Source organism: Rhinoraja longicauda, chromosome 23 (assembly GCF_053455715.1).
Source record: "Rhinoraja longicauda isolate Sanriku21f chromosome 23, sRhiLon1.1, whole genome shotgun sequence".
Lineage (NCBI taxonomy): Eukaryota > Metazoa > Chordata > Chondrichthyes > Rajiformes > Arhynchobatidae > Rhinoraja > Rhinoraja longicauda.
The window spans coordinates 14,006,234-14,028,392 of NC_135975.1; the positions used below are offsets into that span (position 1 = coordinate 14,006,234).

General features: G+C 40.3%; 1 protein-coding gene across 3 annotated transcripts in view; it reads left to right on the forward strand.

Moving 5' to 3' along the window:
* reln (reelin) overlaps positions 1–22,159 on the forward strand; it is a 247,689-nt gene that overhangs the window by 145,997 nt on the left and 79,533 nt on the right. For all 3 annotated transcript variants that reach the window (XM_078419695.1, XM_078419696.1, XM_078419694.1), the window contains 8 exons: positions 457–662; positions 1,249–1,420; positions 7,501–7,695; positions 11,110–11,345; positions 13,505–13,662; positions 14,724–14,931; positions 16,392–16,468; positions 20,278–20,436. In XM_078419695.1, coding sequence (XP_078275821.1) covers positions 457–662; positions 1,249–1,420; positions 7,501–7,695; positions 11,110–11,345; positions 13,505–13,662; positions 14,724–14,931; positions 16,392–16,468; positions 20,278–20,436 — 1,411 coding nt within the window. The remainder of the gene's footprint in view (positions 1–456; positions 663–1,248; positions 1,421–7,500; positions 7,696–11,109; positions 11,346–13,504; positions 13,663–14,723; positions 14,932–16,391; positions 16,469–20,277; positions 20,437–22,159) is intronic.

Consider the following 22,159-nt stretch of genomic DNA (forward strand, 5'->3'; position numbering starts at 1 on the left):
TTAGATCGTTAGCCATCATTGGCATTCATGGTCTCAGTTCATCAGTAGTGGCAGAGGTACAATTGGTCTCAATGGCCTGGGCTGAGAAAGCAAGAGGAAAATCATGCTAGATATTCACAGTCACAAACCTTCATATAAAATGAGGGTACAGGTAAAATCAAGTGAGAATGCATTTAAGTTTGGCTACTTTGGTAACCAGGTCTCGTAGCGGTACTGTAAAGCGACTCGTATGAAGAACTAAGGTGCTTTGAGGCAGAGATAAAACTATTGTGGGCTAAAGTACAATGTGATGATTTCCTCCATTCACTTTTTGCAAAGAGCAAACTCCACTTATCTTTGTGCAAATCACTTACCCAGTGTTTTTTGTCATCTGCTGCCATATGTTTTAATAACATAAAGTGAAGGATATATCCACCACCCTAACATTACATTTGCTCGCATTTTTTGTTTATCCAGAATGGAAAGAGGCAGCTGGTTAGCTGGGACCTGGACACCCAATGGGTTGACTTTATCCAGTTTTATATTCGGATTGGAGGGAACACGGGATCCTGTAATACACCTGACAGCAGAGAGGAGGGTGTTTTGTTGCAGTACAGCAACAATGGTGGCATTACCTGGAACCTGCTGTCAGAAATGTACTTCTCTGATTTCAGTCAACCCAGGTATGATGCATGGATGGAGCATGGTTAGTTTCAAGACAATTAAACAAACATTGAAGCTGAACGTTGTTGCACTGGGTAGCTCATCTCTTCAAAGCTGCTTTTTAACATTCTTCAAAGGTGCTTTGGCCAGATTGGTCACAGTAGCATTGTGTGCTTGTTACCAAAAATGCTGCTGACATTGCCAGCTCTCACCTTGGCTTTGTAAATAAAATGCAACATCTGGAGAAATTTAATCTTTCCATCATTGATTTCTCTGTATCTTCCTCGCACACCAGCCTCGTGACACAAGCGCTGTTGGACCCGACAGCCCAATACTCTGCTGCCACTGGCTACATGTGTTCTGTCACTGTAACACTTGGCTTTCAGTGCACAATCCCTCAGAAAGCAAGCATGCTACAGCCCATCAGAGGAGTGACATTCAGGAACTTTTAGTGCAGGAAGAGTTCCTGAAGCAAGTTCAATCTTCCAGTCAAGAGAAGTAGACTCCTCTTTCATCTGAGACTAGGTAGAGTCATTGTAAGCAAATTGGAAGACTGAAGTTAAACCAAAATCAATTTTGTTGCATATTTTGTGTTGTATTCAACAGATTTGTTTATTTTGAGCTTCCGGCCTTGGCGAAGACGACTTGCACAAGGTTCCGTTGGTGGCAGGCAGTTCATTCCGGTGAAGGGTATGACCAGTGGGCTATTGATGACATCATCATTTTATCTGAACGGCAGAAACAAATCATCCCTGTCATCACACCAACAATACAACAGGTAACAATGTGATTCTTTTATTGTTGAACATTACCTGGTGAAACTCCAGTTGAACGTTAAAATACCGAATATTACTTCAGGGTCATCTTGCCGCCAGCTCTTTAAGCAACTGGTTGGAATTGCACGTCAAGGCTGTAGTTTCACCCGAAGGCCACACAGATGGGTACTGTGGGGCGGCTCAGTCTGGACAATAGCTGGACAATAGAACACCATGAGAAAGGTTTTCTCCGGGTGCTTCGGTTTCCTCCCACATTCCAAAGATGTGCAGGTTTGTAGGTTAATTGGCTTCTGTAAATTGCCCTTAGTGTGTAGGATGGGAAAGTGGGATAACATGGAACTAGTATACAGGTCATAGAGTCATACAGCGTGGAAACAGACCCTTCGGCTTAACTTGTCCATGCCGACAACATGCCCCAGCGATACCAGTCGCACCTGTCTATGTTTGGCCCATATCCCTCTACACCTATCCTATCCATGTATCTGTCTAAATGTTTCTTAAACACTGCAATAATACCTGCCTCAACTACCCCCTCCGGCAGCTCGCTCCATACACCCACCACACTTTGTGTAAAAAAATATTACCCCTCAGATTCCTTTTCAATTTATCCCCCCTCACTTTTAACCTATGTCCTCTAGTTCTCGATTCCTCTCCTCTGGTTCTTGCCCATAGTAGCTGAATCGTGTAGCTGGGACAAGTTGGCTGACGTGGGTAAGTTGGGCTGAAGGGCCTGTTTCCACACTGTATCACTCTATGACTCTGTATTCCATGCTGGAGCTGTGTGTTTAGGACAAACAGGTTCCCTTCAAAATCTCATTTTCTGCCGGCTCAGTCAAATGATGTCCTGCCCGTCACTCCCAAGGTTTCAAGTGTCTGATGGAGTACCAGTCACATTCCAACAATCTTAAATTCAGGTCTTTTAATCACCCTTAGATGGAACGCAGTGTTAGAAATAAAATATAGATTCATGTCCTTGACACACTGGAAGTAATCAGTGAAAGGCTGGAATTGCTCAAGGGAATTGGTTTAGGAAACAGATGTGCATTTCATGCACTCATCAATCTTGACATAAAATCTAATCACTGAAATGGAGATTTTTTATCATTGATCAACATTAATAAAAACATTTTGATTAGTCAAGGTTATAGTCCATGAAGATATCTAATAAACTGAGCGGATTATGTTATGTCAATTGCACCATTAAAAACGTTTTAAAATTTGCCAAAAAGATAACTGAACAACTTAGTAATCATCAGGATATGGAAGGTTAATCGGGTTCAGAACTTTGTATGTTCATGATTTCCTCGCTTTCTTATAAGTAATAAAGCTTGGTTGTATTTCAACTGTTTGTTCAGTGTAAACTGATCCCAGTTACTCCAATAAATAATCAAACTCAAAACATTTTATAACATTGCAACAATATTCTTCTTACAGGGATTAGAAGTACTCTTTACCTTTGAAATCCTGTTTCAGTCTTCAAAAAAGAGTGCTTTAGTTGTTACTTTCTTACTCATGTAAATGAACGGCTGCAGTTTGAACAGTACATTTGCTAGAGACACCAGAAACTGCAGATGTTGGAATCTTGAGCAAAAAAAAGTGCTTGTAGAGGTCAGTGGGTCAGGCAACATCTATGGAGGGAAATGGACAGGTAATGTTTGAGACAGGACCCTTCTTCAGAATGAATAAATTTGCTACCTAGGTTCAAGATTCTTCATTCTTTGGCTTGCATATCAAACATGTCTCTGTTTTATACAAGCCATAATCATTACATTGTAATAAAGTGATTGGTCATTAATTGACAAAACTTTGGATGTGGCTCCTGTGAGTGGAAATATGTTAAATGTGAAAAGCTGTGTTAAATTACCAAGGGGTGAATATTTAGTAATGCACAATCTCTCTCATTTTTCTATTTAAAGTTTTGTGTGACTTGACCAAGTTCAACAGAAAAATAGGAGGTCCTTGTGCTCTTTCCGGTATTGTACACAAGAGAAATGGGCACAAAAAGTCAGTTTATAGGCTGGTGCTTAGAGATTGCGTTTGAAAGTTATGGGCTCAGAGAGCCATGACAAATGTGCTGTAACCAAATCAATCTGGTGCCCAGAGTATGAAAGCATCTGGAGAATCCCATTCACATTCTTTGATTTATTACCAGTAAGATCATGCCAGTTTGCTGGATTGGAGGATGAAGGTGTTTCCTTTTTGAAATGTAATTAATTTGAAAGTGGCTTTTGTAGCTAACTAAAGTTCTCTGAAGGTGACATCAACTTCTGTGAATTAGTCAGAGGCAAGTTTTGTAGATTCAGGTTGAATCTGGCACCTTAATTGATTTTGCAAAGTGTTCTGACATTGGTCTAAAGCCTCTGTATATGTGGGGTTCACTTTTCAAAATCCATTGGGGTGCACAGAAACCTCTCCCCCATAATCCGAGTGAAGCTTACCACTGGCGTCTTCCACTCTCTGAAAAAGTGTGTGGGGTGATTCCCTGATGTGATGTAACCAGTGGAGGATACTGCTTGTGGGGAAAGCATGTCACAAAATTGAGAGGCAAGTCTGAGCATTGATTCTACACTGAGCATTGTTACTACTACGATTCTTAGAATTTACAGGCAAAGGTTCAGGTTGCTGCTTACTTCAGTGCAATTATATATACAGAATGATAGAAGACCTCTTAACTGTTAGAGCAGAAATCAGACCGAGGTGACCCTGTTTTATTGCTGAAGAGCCTTGATGGGCAAAGATTTACAGATAGAGATTCTTGACAAATACTCAGAGGAGTCATTTCCCAGGAACATGTTATCCATCTTGACATTAAAAAAAGACTACTTCCCTGCAAAGGTCTAAATCTGTGACTGACTCTTACACTGTAAGATAATTTATTTTAAGAACAGAGGTTTAATAGACTTTGCGTTCTATCTTAAGCAATCATTCCAATTGTATCAACATTACAGCAAACAAAGTGATTTTCACACTTTTGTCCATCACCATCCAGAATATCAAGGGTTCAAACATAACCTTGAATCAACTACTGCACACCCGAGACATTCAAATAATGTTACTGGCAGACACAGAACAAGTCTTGAGCCATTGTTCTAATCAAACTTTTATTTCCCCGACAGTTCTTAGACAGGTAGCAGTTCAAATAGAGTCTCAGCATTAGATAATTGCAGCAATTTGCTCTAAAGTATCAGCTAGTCATGTCTCGGAGAACTGAAGCATGAAATCAATTGTTAAGTAAGGCTTAGTGTTCAGTTCAGCAAGCAGGTACTTGATCATTTACAGCTTGAAAGTGTAGTAAAACAGTGGAGCACTAATAAGCGTTAAATTGGCAATTGCATTTCACAAGGCTGCAATGAAGAGTCTGCCTCCAAGCTATTTACACCACATTTACAATCAAGTGCCTCTTCAGTGTAAGAATGTTGTGACGGGGGGGCCAGTCTCTCAAAGTGTATACAGCCACAAAGCGCCTTAATCTAACAGAGCAGGCTGCAGAAAATAAGGACATAAAGTGGTGGAGTAACTCAGTGGGTCAGACAGAATCTCTGGAGAACTGTTCCATTTCGAGTCAAGACCCTTTTTTACATTGGAGATTTGGTTTCAGGCCACATGGTTGGAGAGCACACGTACAAACAAAGCCACCAGAGAGGAATATACCAACTCAGCAGCAAGTGAATTAAAGGTGGGAATGACCCAGTGTGCTTGGCCAGTTAGAATTAGCATCAGTCTTCCACTGCAGCCTTTTCACAATTCCTGGAGAGATTTTCAGCCTCAGAGTGAAGGAGGAGATGGAGACAGTAGGCGTTGGGTGCCAGCAGCAGAGCTTTCTCCTGACCCCTCCATTTCCATTGACGACCAGTTTGAAGTTGCCCTTAACGTGAAGACCTGTGATAGAGTTACCCTCTGGTTAATAGCTCAGGTTTGCCACTGATAACCTTGAGCATCTGTTTTGTTCAATGATGTTGATCCTGCTCCTGTGAGAGATGGAAGTGGCACCTGACCACTGATTGAGGAAGAGTACAAGGAGTTTTCTCTCTGTCTGGCACACATGGTAATTATTACTGACACAGGCTGCCAAAAGTAGGAAATACTTTTATTCCACTGGTCCCCATTAACTTGCCTAGTTCAATCAACAAAGCTTGGATTTAGAAAAAGAATGATTTGAAAATAAAGCTGCTTTATAGGCGAAAGGCCTGCAGTGCGATTAATTGTTCTGTTGCTTAGTCACATAATTAGGCCCAATGACTGCCTTAATATGGTAACTTTCCACATCCAGCTTAAAAGATCTTGATCAAGAAGTGGGAATCAGGTTCTGTCTCATTTCTGCAGTTGTTTAGAATACTGTGGCCTTTTACTACTGTGGTATCCACAGTGTGATATTGTGCACTGCAACCTGTCAAATAAGGACATAAGAAACTGAAGCAGGAGAAGGCCATTGAGCCCCTCAAGCTTACTCTACTATTCACAATTTACTTACGTTGACTTCATATTCCGTTATTTGATACTTTTATTTTGAAGACTAAAAGATGCCGGTATACATAGTATTCCTTGCTGTTGATGTCTGTGGCAGATTGTCACCTTATAAGCTGCTTAAGGGCCTGACCACCTTATTTAATTAATACATTTTATTTATTTAAACGTTAACCATTTTGTAATATTAAAAAGGTGAAAATCTATTTTTTAGATCTACTTTTAGAAGAACGGGTAGGCTGTACAATCACAAAAAAGAAAAGCCTTAATTCTCTTAATATCCAGAAAGAAATCTGTCTCTGTCTTGAATGTATTTAAGCGAGTGAACCTCCATGCCCTCTCAGATGGAACATCCAAAACGTAACAACCCTCTCATCTCTGTCCAGAATGTCCAACCCTTTACTTTGAGTTGGTAACATTGGAGTAACCTTGGTTACAGATACTACGTCCAGGGGGAAACAACATCCCTGCATCAAGCCTCCTGACGAATTTGGGATGTTTCATCCCTCTAAACTCCAGAGTGTAGTCTGTAGGAATGGTATACTGGGGTAAAAGGTCTTGTTGAATGGTGAAGCAGGCACGAGAGGCTGAAACGCCTGCTTCATCTGTGTTCTTACTATTTCCCAGTAGGACTTTACCCCAATTCTAGGTATCAGTCAGCCAAATTTTTCATTGTATTCTCTCTATTGCATGTATATCCTTCATTGGATAGGGAGACCAGATCTCTCAGCAGAACCCTGTTATAATTTCAGCAAGATGTATTTACTTATGTACTCAAATCCTTTTCGCAATTAATTGTTATCCTTCCTAATTGCTTTCTGTACTTGCATATTAATTTGTTTTAAATGCCAGTGTATGATATTTATCAACACCTATTAGGAAAAGTCTTCTTTAGTATTAATCAGTCAAGACAAAATATGATTTGATTCATGGTTTTTGAAACTGAGGATAAAGTTTAACTCGGGTGACATTTAAAAAAATCTATTTATTATTATTCGCTACTGCAAGTTTCTCACAGGGCAAATATATTTGTGAGCAGGAATGCAGGCAGACAGTGACAGCTAAGGCTATTTTATGGAGAGGGAGTTCCTGAAATGATTCACTTGAACGTCCTTGGAATACTCGTGCATCTGCACCAATGTACTTCAAGGATGAAACTGGTATAAGCACTGTGGTTACAAGCAGCTTATCTGCCCATTCCACATGTGTTGTTCTGATATTATCTTGCCCAGGATTTCCAATAATCCACCATCAAATAGCAACTCAAATGGATTTACTGTGTTTGAAGACAACTTTACATTAAGCAGCTCACTGCTGGCTTACAGTCACCACATTGCAGCCTGATTTACTGGGCTCTGAACCAGTTGTTCACTTGCAACTTGGCCACAGCTTTACCAACACTAGAGCATTATCTATATTGTCATCTTTAAACATATACTGTAAATGTCACTACACCATAAACAACTTTACTTTAATGTTAGAGTGAACTATATTAAAAAATCTTATGTGGTGACATTAAGAGGATCACAAATGTTCGCTTCTTACTAAAGCAGCTGGCTGAGTTCATGGATCTGATGTTTATCATTTAATGTATTTTCGTTTCTTTGTTGTCCCTCAGGACTATACACCATCCTATGATATCCCGCAGAGCCAGCTGAGCATTTGGCTGATGTTAGCTAATGAGGGGATGGGCAGCAATGAAACATTCTGCTCCATGACCCACTCGGCCATGGTGTTTGCCAAATCCGATGGTGACCGGGTTGCTGTGACTCGAGACCTGACTCTGAAACCTGGATACCTGCTTCAATTCAAGGTACTGTGTGTGTTCTATCACCTCACTGATGGTCCCTTCTGTTGTCTCACTGAGGCATCTTGCCCCTAGCCAGCGACTATTGTATCCTTGCATAGCATGTATCAATTGGAGGTTTAATGTCCGTAAAGGAATATTTGATTTTCTACCACGTTTTATGTCATTTTAAAGGTTTCTCAGAGTATTTTACAGCTAATGAAGCAGTTCTTAAGTGTAGCTAGTGTTATAAAGCGCGAAGCTCCCACAAGCATTTGACGTGCTCTTGCATGGTTTTTGAGGGTTTAGGGGTAGTTAGTATGAAGAACAGAAGAATACTGAAGAGGGTCTAGCCATTAACTCACAATGTCTGTGCCAACCATGGTGTCAAGCTAAACTGCATTTTATGCCTGCATGTGGTTTATATCCCTCAATTCCCTAACTGTTCATGTGTCTGTCAAATGCTTTTTAAAAGTTGCTATTGTATATGCTTCCACTATTTCTTCTGGCAGTTAATGCCGCGCATCTACCACTCTGTGTAAAAATACTTGCCACATAAATCATCTTTAAACCTTTGCCCTCTCATCTTAAAGCTATGCCCTGTTGTGTTTGACATCTCCACATTGGGAAAGACTCTGACAATTCATCCCGTATAGACCAATCAGCCAAAACATTATGACCACTGACAGGCAAAGTGAATAACGTTGATTATCTTATTACAATGGCACCTGTGAAGGGGTGGGATATATTAGACAGCAAGTGAACAGTCAGTTCTTAAAGTTGATGTGTTGGATGCAGGAGAAATGGGCAGGAGTAAAGACCTGAGCGACTTTGACAAGGGCCAAATTGTTATGGCCAGACGACTGGGTCAGAGCATCTCTGAAACGGCAAGGCTTGTGGGGTGCTCCTGGTCAGCAGTGGTGAGTACCTACTGTCAGTGATCTGAGGAGGGACAAACCACAAACCGGTGACAGGGTGTTGGGCGCCCAAGGCTCATCGAAGCCTGAGGGCAATGAAGGCTATCCCATCTGGTTTGAACAGATAGAAGGTCTACTGTGGCACAAGTTACAGAAAACTTTAATGGTGGTCATGGGAGGAATGTGTCACAATACACAGTGCATTGCACCTGGCTGCACACGGAGGACCAACAGCATATTAGGCAGGTGGTCATAATGTTTTGGCTCATCAGGTCATAATGTTTTGGCAGATTGGTGTATATGTCTCTCATAATTTTATACACTTCTATCAGGGCACCCTTCAACGTTCCAGAGAAAACAATCTACGTTTGCCTAACATCTTCTTACGACCAATAGTCTCCAATTTAGGCAATCTGCACCCTCTCCAATGCCTCCGTGTCCTTCCTGTAATGCAGCGACCAGAACTGCGCACATTACTCCAATATAGCCTAACCAAAGTTTTATACAGCTGCACCATGACTTCCCAACTTTTATACTCAACAACCAACCAATGAAGCCAAGCATGCTGTTGCCTGCTTTACCACCCTATCAACCTGTGTTGCCACTTTCAGGGAATTATGGATTTGGACCCCAAGACGAACTAGTTTGTTACTGACTACAGATTGAAATAGTCTTCATGTTCATAGGTATAGTAGGTTCAGGGGGAAAGCAGCATGTCGTGCAGTTCATGTATTGGGAAGCAGCTGTTTGGTCAGTTCTATTATAGTTCAACCTGTTCAATGCCACACCTGAGTATACTCGGGTCATGGCCTATAACAAAAGAAAAATTGACAGTGAACGGATTAAGGGAAACCAATATATAATCAACACTGCTTTAGGTCTGAGGTAAATTGATAGTGGCTGAATCATGTTGTGATTTATAATAAACACAATGCATTTGTCTGAAATTGTTTTCTGCAGGCTTTGAATAAAGGTTTTAATCTTCCTATTTAAAAGGCCTAAAATAGTAGGCATAGGAATTCCTTGATAATGTGTAAAAGGAAGGATCACTTTGGGAGGGTTGAATGCAGTTTTGGCCCGTGTCACTGCAAGGTCCTTGTAGCATTAGGTTGAATGGCTTTGTCCGTTCCCTAATGTCAATGCATTTCATGACAAATATTGCTACTGCAGGATTAAGATGGTAAGGCATTGCAGTTAAAATTTGGTGGAATATTTCTCATTTTGAATAGATGATACCTCATCCCCATTTTTTAAACAGTTGATGCGAAGCTGTCACTGTTATGTGATACACAGGACAGGCGCATATAATTGAAAATTAATGAACTGTGCAGAAATTTCCGATCAATGTATAACAAGCGAGAGCTGAATAATTGAAAGCTTGTAAAATAATGAAAGGCTACAAAGGTTAACAGCTGATTCATTGCCACAGATCAACTTTCCTCACAGCCCAGATTTACAGCCAGTTCCTTGATATTTGTCAAAAGGTGGTTTCATCCAGTTTAGTTGTTTGGATACTGATGTTTGACAATCCGAGTTTGACGATCAAATACAATTTATTTTTTTCCTTTGAGATGCTAATGGCATTTCCTCAATAAGTTCCAATGCATGCTCCAACCAATTAATAACACAAACAAAGATTTTAGTTTAATTTAGTTTAGTTTATTGTCATGCATGCCAAGGTATAGTGAAAAACCCATTTTAACCATTCCGCCGTATATATTTCCAATATGAGATCACAACAAATGGACTCCCTTAACGTATATATGTTTTTATTTTGTTTTTCACATCATGCATTGAGATTATGTCCAGAACATAAGAAAATGGAGAAGATGAATTATTGTACCATAAACTATGGACAACACTTGCAGATGAATGATTAATTTACACATTTCTCCATCTAGTATTTTAAAAGGCTCTTCAACTCTATTCCGATAGAGATGAGCAATCCATTAAAACAGCACAGGGGAACATCATAAAAATACATTGAGCATTCATCTACAAATATTGCCAGCTTCTCGTTCAAACATTTTGGGAGCTGAGTTTTTTTAATGCAGTGGTGCTGGGTTGATCCTGATCACTCTGCCAACACAATGTGACAGTGAAGTACAGGTTTCCTGGGTGAACTTTCAACTTGGTGGCTGGAGCTCTCCACCAAAGATGGTCCAACTTGCGATAGAAAGGAATGTTCTATGGTTACCCTAAGCCACGTCAGAGTGGAAATAAATTAAATGGAATAGAAATTGTACTCATTTTGAAATTGGGCAAAAGCAGTTTGTTCTGAACCCTAAAACCAGGCCAAATTGAACTACCATAAATCTATTCCTATTAAATCTTGCCCCTCTCACCATATAATGAAAGAGGACAATTAATATTCACGTATTCTCAGTCGTTAACCAGCATAATGATTAATCTATTACATCGAGTTTACTCCCTTCCTTGCTGCAGGACAGGCATGGTTGTATTTATGGCTTTCGGATGTTTTTGCCCAGGGAGGATTTAATTTTCCACATCTGGGACTTTTCAGCTGATCATCGGATGTGAGAGCCAGTTCAGCATTGCTGCCCCAGTTCTGCTCCAATACTCTCACGATGCTGGCAGATCTTGGTCCTTGGTAAAAGAAGGTTGCTACCCTGCATCAGCCAGTGTCAAAGGCTGCGAGGGAAGTTCAAGAGAACTGAGGGAGTCGACAGTTTATTACACAGGAGACTTTGAAACCTGGACAAGGATCACAGTCATTATCCCAAGATCTGTTACGTCCAGGTAAGGAATTTTGTACCTACCACGCGAGGTAGTTGATGCTACTAACATAAATACATTGATGAGAATGCTAAATTCAAGGTTATAGTTGGATGGTTGGGAAGGGCATCTCATGGAGCATAAACATTGGAATGTGTACAGTTTTGGTGCTCTTATCCGGGGAAGCCTGGACTTTCTTTAGTGGGAATACACTGATGTTCACTGGAAGGCGACCCCATGGGGTGAGATTGAGTAAAATAGGCCAATTTTACCAGGGTTCAGAAATATGTGATGATCTCATTGAAATATACAAAATTGTATAAAGACTTGAATCCAGAGCCTCCTACAAAGAGCAATATAATAATCACAAAATAATTAGATATAGTGATATTGTTGCAGGATAAATAATTCCCCTGCATAATTCCCTTACATTTCTTCTCTGCCTGAGAGAGCAGACTCGCTTTGGAGTACTGTTCCTCTGAAAGACAGCACTTTCAACCATGCTCCCTTTGCACCTCACTGGATCCTCTGGCTGCAACCTGACTAAATGCTCCCTACTTGTCCATTTTTTAATTTTGATGTGTGGAGGGATGGTGGGTTGAAGAGCCTGTTTCCACACTGTTCATTCTTTGTCATGATCAGCAGTCAAACACAAATGGAATTTACCAGCCATCCGTTGATCAAGAAAATTAGATGCAGCATTAGATGAGCTTTGTAGTTCTCTTTACACTCTGTTTCGAATAAAATCATCTTTACCAAGTGGAGAATTGGTCAGTAAATCAATATTTGCCTTCAACATTAGTCCAATTTAAATGTAAACTGACTTAACCAATGAAAACAGGTTCAAAAAAGAATAGAGACATTTGATGGGTTCTTTCCAGAAGTCGAGGAAGGGAACAAGCTTGTCCTTGCTTCTTGTGTGTGCCTTGGAAATTGTCTGTTAACTTTACCGTGGAAGTCTGGTTATTAGCTACAGTGTGGTTAATGAGCCATTCCCTTGTAATGGGCTGGCTTGCAGAAAATAATAAGACACTTTGTAACCTGTGCAGAACACAGGCTGTACACACCTTCTGAATCCACCAACAGGTCCTCTCCCTCTTTATAATAATTTGAGCATTAAGTCCAACCAGCCTGTGGCCGAATTGTTAAACATTTCATTTACCGAGAGCCATTTACGGAGTAATTATTTTTACTGTTAGAAATAACCGGAAAAAAATACTCAATTCTTTTGTAACTTTAAATCATGTGCTGTCTTATGAACAAGCAAGTAGACCAACTATTAGCTGACCACTCATACGCTCCAAGTATGGCAGGGAAAGAAGGAAGATAATATTAATGTTGCAGCAATTAGTTTGTGCTCTGACAGGATCCATAAACAGATATTGACTTTGATTTAATGATATAGATCAGATGAAGCCCCTGATAGGCTCAGACTGCTGGAGCAACTCAGCGGGTCAGGCAGCATCTCTGGAGAAAAGGAAAAGTTGACGTTTTGGGTCAGAACCCTTCTTCAGAAAGACATAAAGCCCCTGTTTTCTTTCCAAAAGATGCCACAGACCTTTGGTTCTGGTTGATTACTGCGCAAACACCTCATAAGTGGTTATCCCGCGCAGGTCGGAGTGAGATGTATGTTCTCTAGAACACGTGGACATCTTGCTGGAAAGCACAGCTTACTCTACATAGAGGAATATAAGTGGGACCCTTGAGGGAAAATGTCGATCACGAAATAAGGAATATAATCGATGGTTATTGACAGTTGTCACTGACAGCTGGTGAAATCTTGACCTTGGGCATACCCGTTTTCGAACCCCTGGGGGGAATTCAGCCTTTACTCTGGCAATGACCGACTGGGAACAAAGCCTCTCCATCTCTGAAATCAACAGTGTGCAGGATGCAAGAAAGCCTCGGGCAAGGTTACATGTGCAGCCTGCTGTGAGATCGGCCCATTACCAAAAAGTTACACAGGGGAACCTGTTATGCCATGTGTTGTATTTGTAAGAATTAAGCATCTGCAGACGGCTTTCCCTTGTGCTAAATAGTCATCCATTGTGCTGAGAATAGTAACACTGAACTTAAAGCCAACTATAAATCACTTGAACATTTTCATTATTCTACAGTGTATAACTACTTTTGTATCTATCATTGTAATGTCTCAGTTTCTTTCATTCTTTGGTGAATTACAGTAAGACTCGATTCCGCTGGTTTCAGGAGACCAACACCCACAAGAGTGCACCTGCCTTTGGCCTAGATGAAGTTTACATCTCTGAACCCTGCCCTAACTACTGCAGTGGACACGGTGACTGTATCTCTGGGGTCTGCTTCTGTGACTTTGGTTACTCTGGTAAGACCATGCCAGATAACTGTTACCTTTATCTGAAGCTAGTGCCAGAGATGGCAAGATCCCGATCTTTGTTAAATGTCATAGACATTGCCATTTCTTGTGTAGATACATCTGCTTCAGAAAGACAGAAATATCAGAACCAGCCAGCTTAAACTCTGCCCCTTCTTCTCTTATTCTTGAGCCCCAAAGAATTCACTGCATTTGGCAAGATGTGACATAAACAGTAAAACGTTAGCGCATTTTAAACTCTGGCTGATTTTTTTCCCCATTCAAAATAAAGCTGCTGATTCACCACCTCCCAAGATACATTTTATCTCCCATTGATGGCATAATGAATGTCTTGTACCAGGAAACTACTGAAGAGCAAAGTCCAAAATCATGAGTGAACTTTTCTGATTGATCAAAGATGGGATGCAGGATGAGAAGAGTGGACTTTGTTTGTTTGTAATGTGTGTAAAATAATATGTGTGTAGAATGAAAATAGGGAATTGAATATGTTGTGCACCATTTTGTCAACAGCTCAGGGAGACGTTGCTAAAGTACTGACAGGCTAGTTAATGAACCATACCTTTAGTTTAGGTGTGGCATTTTGAAAGTCTTTTAAAAAAAAATTAAAAATTAAGATTTGAGCAAGACCAGTTCTGCTACTTCTTACATTACCTGTGTTATATTGGACACTACATGTCTTAAATTACTTAAAATAACCTTTTCCTGTAGTCGCCTATCTGCCCAAATCAATGTATTACCTATAAATTATTCATATTAGCAAATCACAGTTTAATCCTGCTAAGTTTTATTCATTCAATAGTGTAATTCTCTTATTGTGCCGAGTATAACGGAGGAAAATCAATATCAAGACATTATGACATGTGCTCACATTGATTTTAAATTCAACTAATGTTTAGCAATTGTATTACTCGGGTGCATTATTCAAATACTTGATTCATTGTTTCAGATCACCATTTCTAGTTTAGGTAACAGAAAATGTTCTATACTTGAAAGCAAATATTAAATGTAGAAAGCTACTTCTCTCAATGATGCACGTCTCCATTCTCTCATAGTTGAACATGGAACCTGTGTACCGAACACACCGAACCCCAGTGAAATGACCGATCGGTTTGAGGATAAGCTGAGTCCTCTCTGGTTCAAGGTTGCAGGAGGACAGGCTGGAATTGGCTGTGGGATACTGAATGATGGGAATTCCCTCTACTTCACTGGCACCGGGCCAAGAGAAGCCAGAACTGTCTGTCTTGACACGACAAACATCAGGTGAAAAGCAAAATGTATACTTGACACTAGCTGTTGAAAAGGTTCACATCAAAAGCTCCCTTTTAATACTCATTAAGTACATGCATTTCCTGAAGATGCTGCACAAAAGCAACGTCTATTATTTTGAAAAAATGTTTCCCACATAGTTGTATGTCATGAAACACAATACTGATTATTACCACCAGATCCAAATTAAGTGAGTTTCATTTATCTCTATTGGTTTAGTTTTGGTTAACTCAAATAGGCAGGGGTAGCACTGTACTCATTGTAGAAGAACATGACTTTTGAGATAGCTGAAGTTGCCTCCAAAATTGGTTCCATCATTAGGATACGCTAATCTAATGAACTCATTGTCCGAAATGTGAAGCTGAAGATTTGAAAGGAACCGCTCTTATGGTATTCAAACTTCATTAAAAAATCCATGAATCCAAAAATCCAATACCATTATTTTACAACGATGTTGGTAATCAGTCTATCTTTCCTGGTGTGTGATTTGAGTTAATTAATTTTGGATTATCAGTAGAATGTGACTGTTTATTTCACTTGATTTACTCTAAAGACAGATTAATCAGAAGTGTGAGGCACATGCAGAATAAAGCTTTTGACCGTATGTCCTCCCATGAAATCCTATGAACATAGTCTGATGTATCAGTGCAAATTAGGGCGGCGGGGTTGAGTTGCTTCCTTGCAGTGCTTACAGTGCCAGAGACCCAGGTTTGATCGCTACTATGGGTGCTGTTTGAAAGTTTTTCCCATGACCACGTGGGTTTTCTCTGAAATCTTCGGTTTCCTCCCACACTCCAAAGACATACAGGTTTGTAGGTTAATTGACGGTATAAATGTAAATTGTCCTTAGTATGTTAGGATGGTGTTAATGTGCGGGGATCACTGGTCGGTGCGGACTCGATGGGCCGAACGACCTGTTTCCGTGCTCTATCTCTAAATTAAACTAAACTAAACTAAATATACCCTGTTCCCACACTGGCCATTGTTGTAGCTCTCCAAGTGCATTACCATTATGTCCTGAATACTAGATATTCTGACATGAATAAGCTGACAATTGGGGTCAGAGCTCATGTCCAGGCTGCCTCAGCACAGCAGCTGCCCCATGCAACCCTGAGCTTTTGTAGCAATGTGCACATAGCAAGAAGAGTTCCTTTGCACGACATTTCCCTGCTTACCTCCTGCTGAGTGACACCAGATAAGTTTCATTTTACTTGGGTATGATTTCCAGAATTCAGTTTCACACGTCAGATAGTTCAGTTTCATAGCTGGATTAGTCCTGTCCTGTGATAATTCTTGTGTTGTAATTCTATTGTCGACCTATGTTTCCATTATTGTCCATAATGCTCATCAGTACTCTCTAGATGACCTGTTTAATAACATACGGTGGTTCTGACAAAGTGTATTTGTGATACCTTCTTCCTATGAATTTCATCATCTCTACTTTTCATACATAGGTTGGTGCAATTTTATATCCGGATTGGAAGTAAAAGCCTTGGTTCTTCCTGCAGCAAACCAAGAGCTCGAAATGAAGGTAATTAGAATTCAGAATGTTTGCTAGAATACTGTATGTTTTTGCAAAGGGAACATATTATCAATAACCCCAATGTCTTCAGTGCTCATTTACGTGAAATACAAAATGCTCAAGGAACTCAGCGGGTCAGGCAGTATCTGTGGAGCGAATGAATAGACCAAGATCCTTCTCTGACTGAAGAATAGTATTGACCCAAAACTTTGCCTGTCTATTTCCTCCACGGGTGTATAAAAAACTTTGGTCCTGAATCGTCATTTGTAGCTTCTTCTTTCTTTTGCTCTTCACAGTCAATTCTTTGACTCTTAGGATGATTGCTAATGGTGGAGTCCATGCACGTGTAAATGAGTCCTGATTTTAATGTCCTTTAGTCATTGTCACTTTTATTTGTGTTTACCTTGATAATTTGTTGGATATTCTTCAAGTTTTTCTGCAGTTTTTTTTTCATTTTTTCAGCTGATCCAGGAAACAACAAAGGCACATAAAATGATTTGCAGTCTTACTCAAATTTCCCATAGGATAAGTCACGCTCTTGGTAACACTGTTTAAATGACATTGTTTGGATTCATAAGTAGGAAGAGATGGGAAAGTGGAGCTGATAAGCGAATTTACAAACATAAATGCACCCTGAGGAATCAACAAAAGGTGCTAATTAAGGAGAATCAATTAAGTCATTTCAGATATTGACAATCGTTATTTTAATTTCTTCATTTAGCAAGGCTCATTAAATAACCAGAAAATGCTTTATAATTTCACGGTGCCTTTTGAGAAAAAATGACTTCATAAAACATTATTGCACCAAGAATTTTATGGATTCAAAATATTTCAAATTATTGATTCCATTGTTTGAGAAACTTTAGATTGAGCTCACGTGGGTGCCTTGAGCTGTCACACTCCACTCAAGCAAGTCAATAAGGCAACAAGTGGAGTTCTCAGTGCAGGGGTAAAGGAACAAATTGCACGGAGTAATCATGTGATTAACAAGAAGAATATATCATGACTTTCCCTGCTCCTGTGTATTATTAGGGAAAAAAGTACTCGGGACAAACTCTTTTACTGCCATGTTTGAGAGCAGTGAAAGAAACTAGCGAGTTACCATCATCAAATTTAGTAGGATGGTACTTGTAAGGGGTTTCTGCGCCGAGCTTTCGCCCGACCTAAGGTCCCCGTGCCTTGCTCTGATCCCTTGACCAGGCCGCGCACACTGGTTCCCCGTGAGTGGTTCGACCCACTCACCCCCTACGGTTCTAGACACTGGACTTAGATGCAGGAGCGTTGATAGTGCAGAAAAAAACTCAACCAGACCAGATTTGAAGACCAGGGTTTAAATGGAAAAGGCTTTTATTGAACGCTTGGGACTATTGTCCATGAATACTTAGACACAGTTCCAAACGACATATGCACCACTACACGAATACTTAGACACAGTTCTAAACGACATGTGCATCATTTACACGAATACTTAGACACAGTTCTAAACGACATATGCATCACTACACGAATACTTAGACACAGTTCTAAATGACATATGCATGACTGTAAGATGGGGAACGTACGACACATCGCAAAATTGACCAACACATATTCCTTTACACACCCACGTTTATTCAAACCACCCTCCCCTCTACACTAAACTATGTCCAGGATATGCAGGATCGGGGTACATGCTCACCATGTGGCTATTACTGGGGTTACTGGCTGTTCGTGCTGCTTCTCCGCTGCTTTCCGTGAGGGTCGTGCTTGTCCCCTGAGTTTCTTCCTTCCGTTTCTTGCGTTCCTTGCAGGTTTTCTTGCAGTATTTCTTCTCGAGTTGCGTGCCGGTTCCTCTCTCTTGCACTTCGCTTCTTCTTGCCTGTCTTTTCTTCCTCCTGCATCCGTTTGACTTCCTTCTTGCGTGAGTTGCAGGTTTCTTCTTGCATCCCTTTGACTTCTAGTTTAAAACCCAAAAGTCGTGGCCAGTTATACTATTCTGACCCGTCCTATCTCCCGCCAGATCTTGGGATCTCTTTGTTTAAAAGATATGTATGAGTTTTCTCTCTGATCTGCGCTTATGTCCAGGGGTACCGGGGATGGCCAGACGGTGTTAATTGGTATTTCGTTGCGAGGTGATGGGTTTAACTGGTTTCCCATCACCTACCAGGTAGTTTTCTATGGGCTATTGTGCCCCCTTAACGAGATTAACTGTGTAGGTCGGCTTGGGGCATTGTGAGTATGCTGATGTCAGCGCCCCAGTGTCTGGACTTCGACCTGGTTTCGCAGGTTTCTGCATGGCCAATACCCATCCATTGTTCTGACCGTGGCTTTGCAGAAACCTAGAGACTGGGCTGTAAGGTTTTTACTTTTGTGGCTGGTCACGAGATCCTGCGGCCATTTTAGGACCCACAGATTGTGACATCCCTTGGTAAACTGACTGCAGCCTTTCTCCGCTATCAGCCCCAGTCTCCCGTTTAAAATGTCCAAACTGCAGCTCTTTGGTTTGGTGTTGATTTCAGAATGAGGGAAAACTTCTCAAATCTTACATACTTAATAATAATAATAATAATAATAATATTCATTTATTGTCATTGCAACGAGTACAACGAAATTAAAAAATAGCCAATCCTGACGGTGCGTACAAACATATATGCAATAAATGCAAAAACAAATAAATACATAAATACAATTAAATACAATTATATTAAGTACAAGATTTTTTAACGGTGTTGCCTAGTGCAAAGGTAGTGTTCAGTTCTCGTATGGCCCTGGGGTAAAAACTGTTCTTAAGTCTGTTTGTTCGGGATTTGATCGACCTGAAACGTCTTGAGGTACAACTGGGGAGAAGTGGTTGATGGGGGCTTTAACAGGAATATCCCACAGCATGCCTTTTGATTTTGTCATATGTATTAACTAGTTACACCAACTGTATTTATTTTATTCAAGATCTCTGCGTTGCTCCAGTTTGGCTTGTTGTCCATCCCTGATCTGAGCTGTGCCATCAGTGGTGATTTTGCCTTCAGCTGCATTAATCTTCTACTCTGATCTAATATGTCTTTCCCCAAACCACTCTGCGCTATCTCCTTTTAAAAAGCTATTGTAAACTGTATCTCTTTGACAAAGGTCTTAGCTGCCTATCGTCATGCCTTCCGATGGAGCTAAGAGTCAATCTTATCCTGTGCTTGTTCTTTGGGATGTTTTGCTACAATAAAGTGCTAAAACAAAATGACCACATTGTCATTTTATTACAAGTAATCAGGAAACAAACAAATCTTGTAAACAATCTGGTCATATAAACATATTATCATATAAACAATGTAGCCACTTTACGAATAAAAAATTCTGAGTTTAGGTATATCTATGTACCTGCAGGTGTTTAGAAAAGAAAGGATCGAGTAAATTAGATTAATAATTGATGGTATATATCTTATTCACTTCAGCTTTTAAAAATCCAGGAGATGGAGAACAAAGGTTAAACGTAATTTTCCTATTTAATACACATAAACTTGTTTAAGTTAACATGTATAGGGACTAAAATATTAATTGATACCCAAGTGAAATAAAAAATGATTTGTTTATTTATGTGTCTGGTTCCTTGCCTTATTAAAATCATGAATATATCGCATATCCTTGGAGAACATCTTATTTAATTCCCTCAGTGGGGACATCTTCCCCTCCAGCTATTTCACTTTCTAACACTTCCCCTCGCCCCAAACTACAGAGTAATCATTGACCTATACGGAATAATGTCAGAGGAAATCTGCCACTGTGAAGCAAAATCCTGGCAACACACTTAACCCTATCTCTCTCTCTGTCTCTCTCTTTCTCTCCCAAAATAGGAATTGTTGTCCAGTACACCAATGATAATGGAGTGACCTGGCATGTTTTGCGTGAGCTGGACTACATGTCTTTCCTCCAGCCTCAGATAATAACAATCGAGCTGCTCCCCGAAGCCAAAACCATATCGACAACATTCCGCTGGTGGCAGCCACAGCATGGTAAGCTTCCAGAACTTTGGAAACCAAGTATAAACTTATAAAAAGATTGTCTAGCCCCTTTATAACGTATACACCAATCAAATCTCCCTTTGAGCTCCTGTATTCAAAGCAAAGAATCCCAGCCAAAACAAAAAAAGATACAAAGTGCTGGAGGTCTCAGTGGGTCAGGCAGCATCTGTGGATGGCATAAGTAGGTGACATTTTGGGTCACAACCTCAACAGTTTTCTGATAACTAATTCATCGGCCCTGACAACACCCCTATAAATCTTTTCGGCATCCTTGCTAGGACTTGCACTTCCCTCTTGTAACAATGTGAAGAGATTGCACACAGACCCCTCATGGTTGCCAAATACTTGTATGATACAATCTTTTACAACTTTGTCCCTATTATATTTTTTGCCTTGACCTATAAAGGCAAGTTAACCTTCCTAAACATCCCATCCAGCATTTCTATTACCTTGAGACTTGTGGATATTAAATATAAGGTTTATTTTTCCAATACACTTCTTAATATGGAGTCATATACCACGGATCCTCATCCACGCCGACCAAAGATAACAGAGCAGAGCAAGATAGACCACTCGACCCTAAAAACCGTAGTATCTCATGGCGCCATTTTACTAGGCAGAAACTTGCAGAAACATTTTAAAAGAAAAATAACAAAATTCTGTGAATTGATAGATGAGATATATTCTGCATTTTAATGGTATCATCACACATACTGTTCCCCCAAAGCACTGCGAGAGGCATAACGGACAGCGGATTTTGCCTACTAAAATGGCTCCTTTGCGTACTACACTTCAGTATAGGTAATTTAGACGGAGTCTATCTTGCTCCGCTCTATTATCTGTGATGCCGACCAAGGTGCCCATCTAAGCTAGTCCCATTTGCTCATGTCTGGCCCATATCCCCCTAAATCATACCTATCCATGTAACTATCTGTGCCTTTAAATTGTTACACAGCTTAACCACTTCACCTGGCCTATCCTGCAACTAATTATGTATTCACTTGCCCTATTGGTCCCTCCATTAGATCATGGCTGATCTATTTTTCCCTCTCCACCCCATTCTCCTGCTTTCTCCCCATGACCTTGAACATTCTCCACCCTCCTCCATATTGTGTTCCATATCTCATGTACTTGTTCATCCATACAGTCAATTGATATCTTTTGCAGCAGTGTTCTTTCTCCCTATAAAGCTCTACACCAATTTCAGCATTTTTGGCATATCTTCTACTCACGGCACTTGCATTTCAATTCAAATCATAGAAACATAGAAAATAGGTGCAGGAGTTGGCCATTCTGCCCTTCGAACCAGCACTGCCATCCAATATGATCATGGCTGATCATCCAAAATCAGTACCCCATATCCCTTGATTCCCTTAGCCCGAAGAGCTAAATCTAACTCTCTCTTGAAAACATCCAGTGAATTGGCCTCCACAGAGAATTCCACAGATTCACAACTCTGGGTGAAAACGTTTTTCCTCATCTCAGTCCTAAATGGCCTACCCCTTATTCTTAAACTGTGACCCCTGGTTCTGGACTCCCCCAACATCGGGGACATTTTTTCTGCATCTCGCCTGTCCAAACCTTTAAGAATTTTATATGTTTCTATGAGATCTCCTCCCATCCTTCTAAATTCGAGTGAATACAAGCACAGTCGACCCATTCTTTCATCATATGTCATTCCTCCCTCAATAGCAATAATGTTCTTCCTCAAATT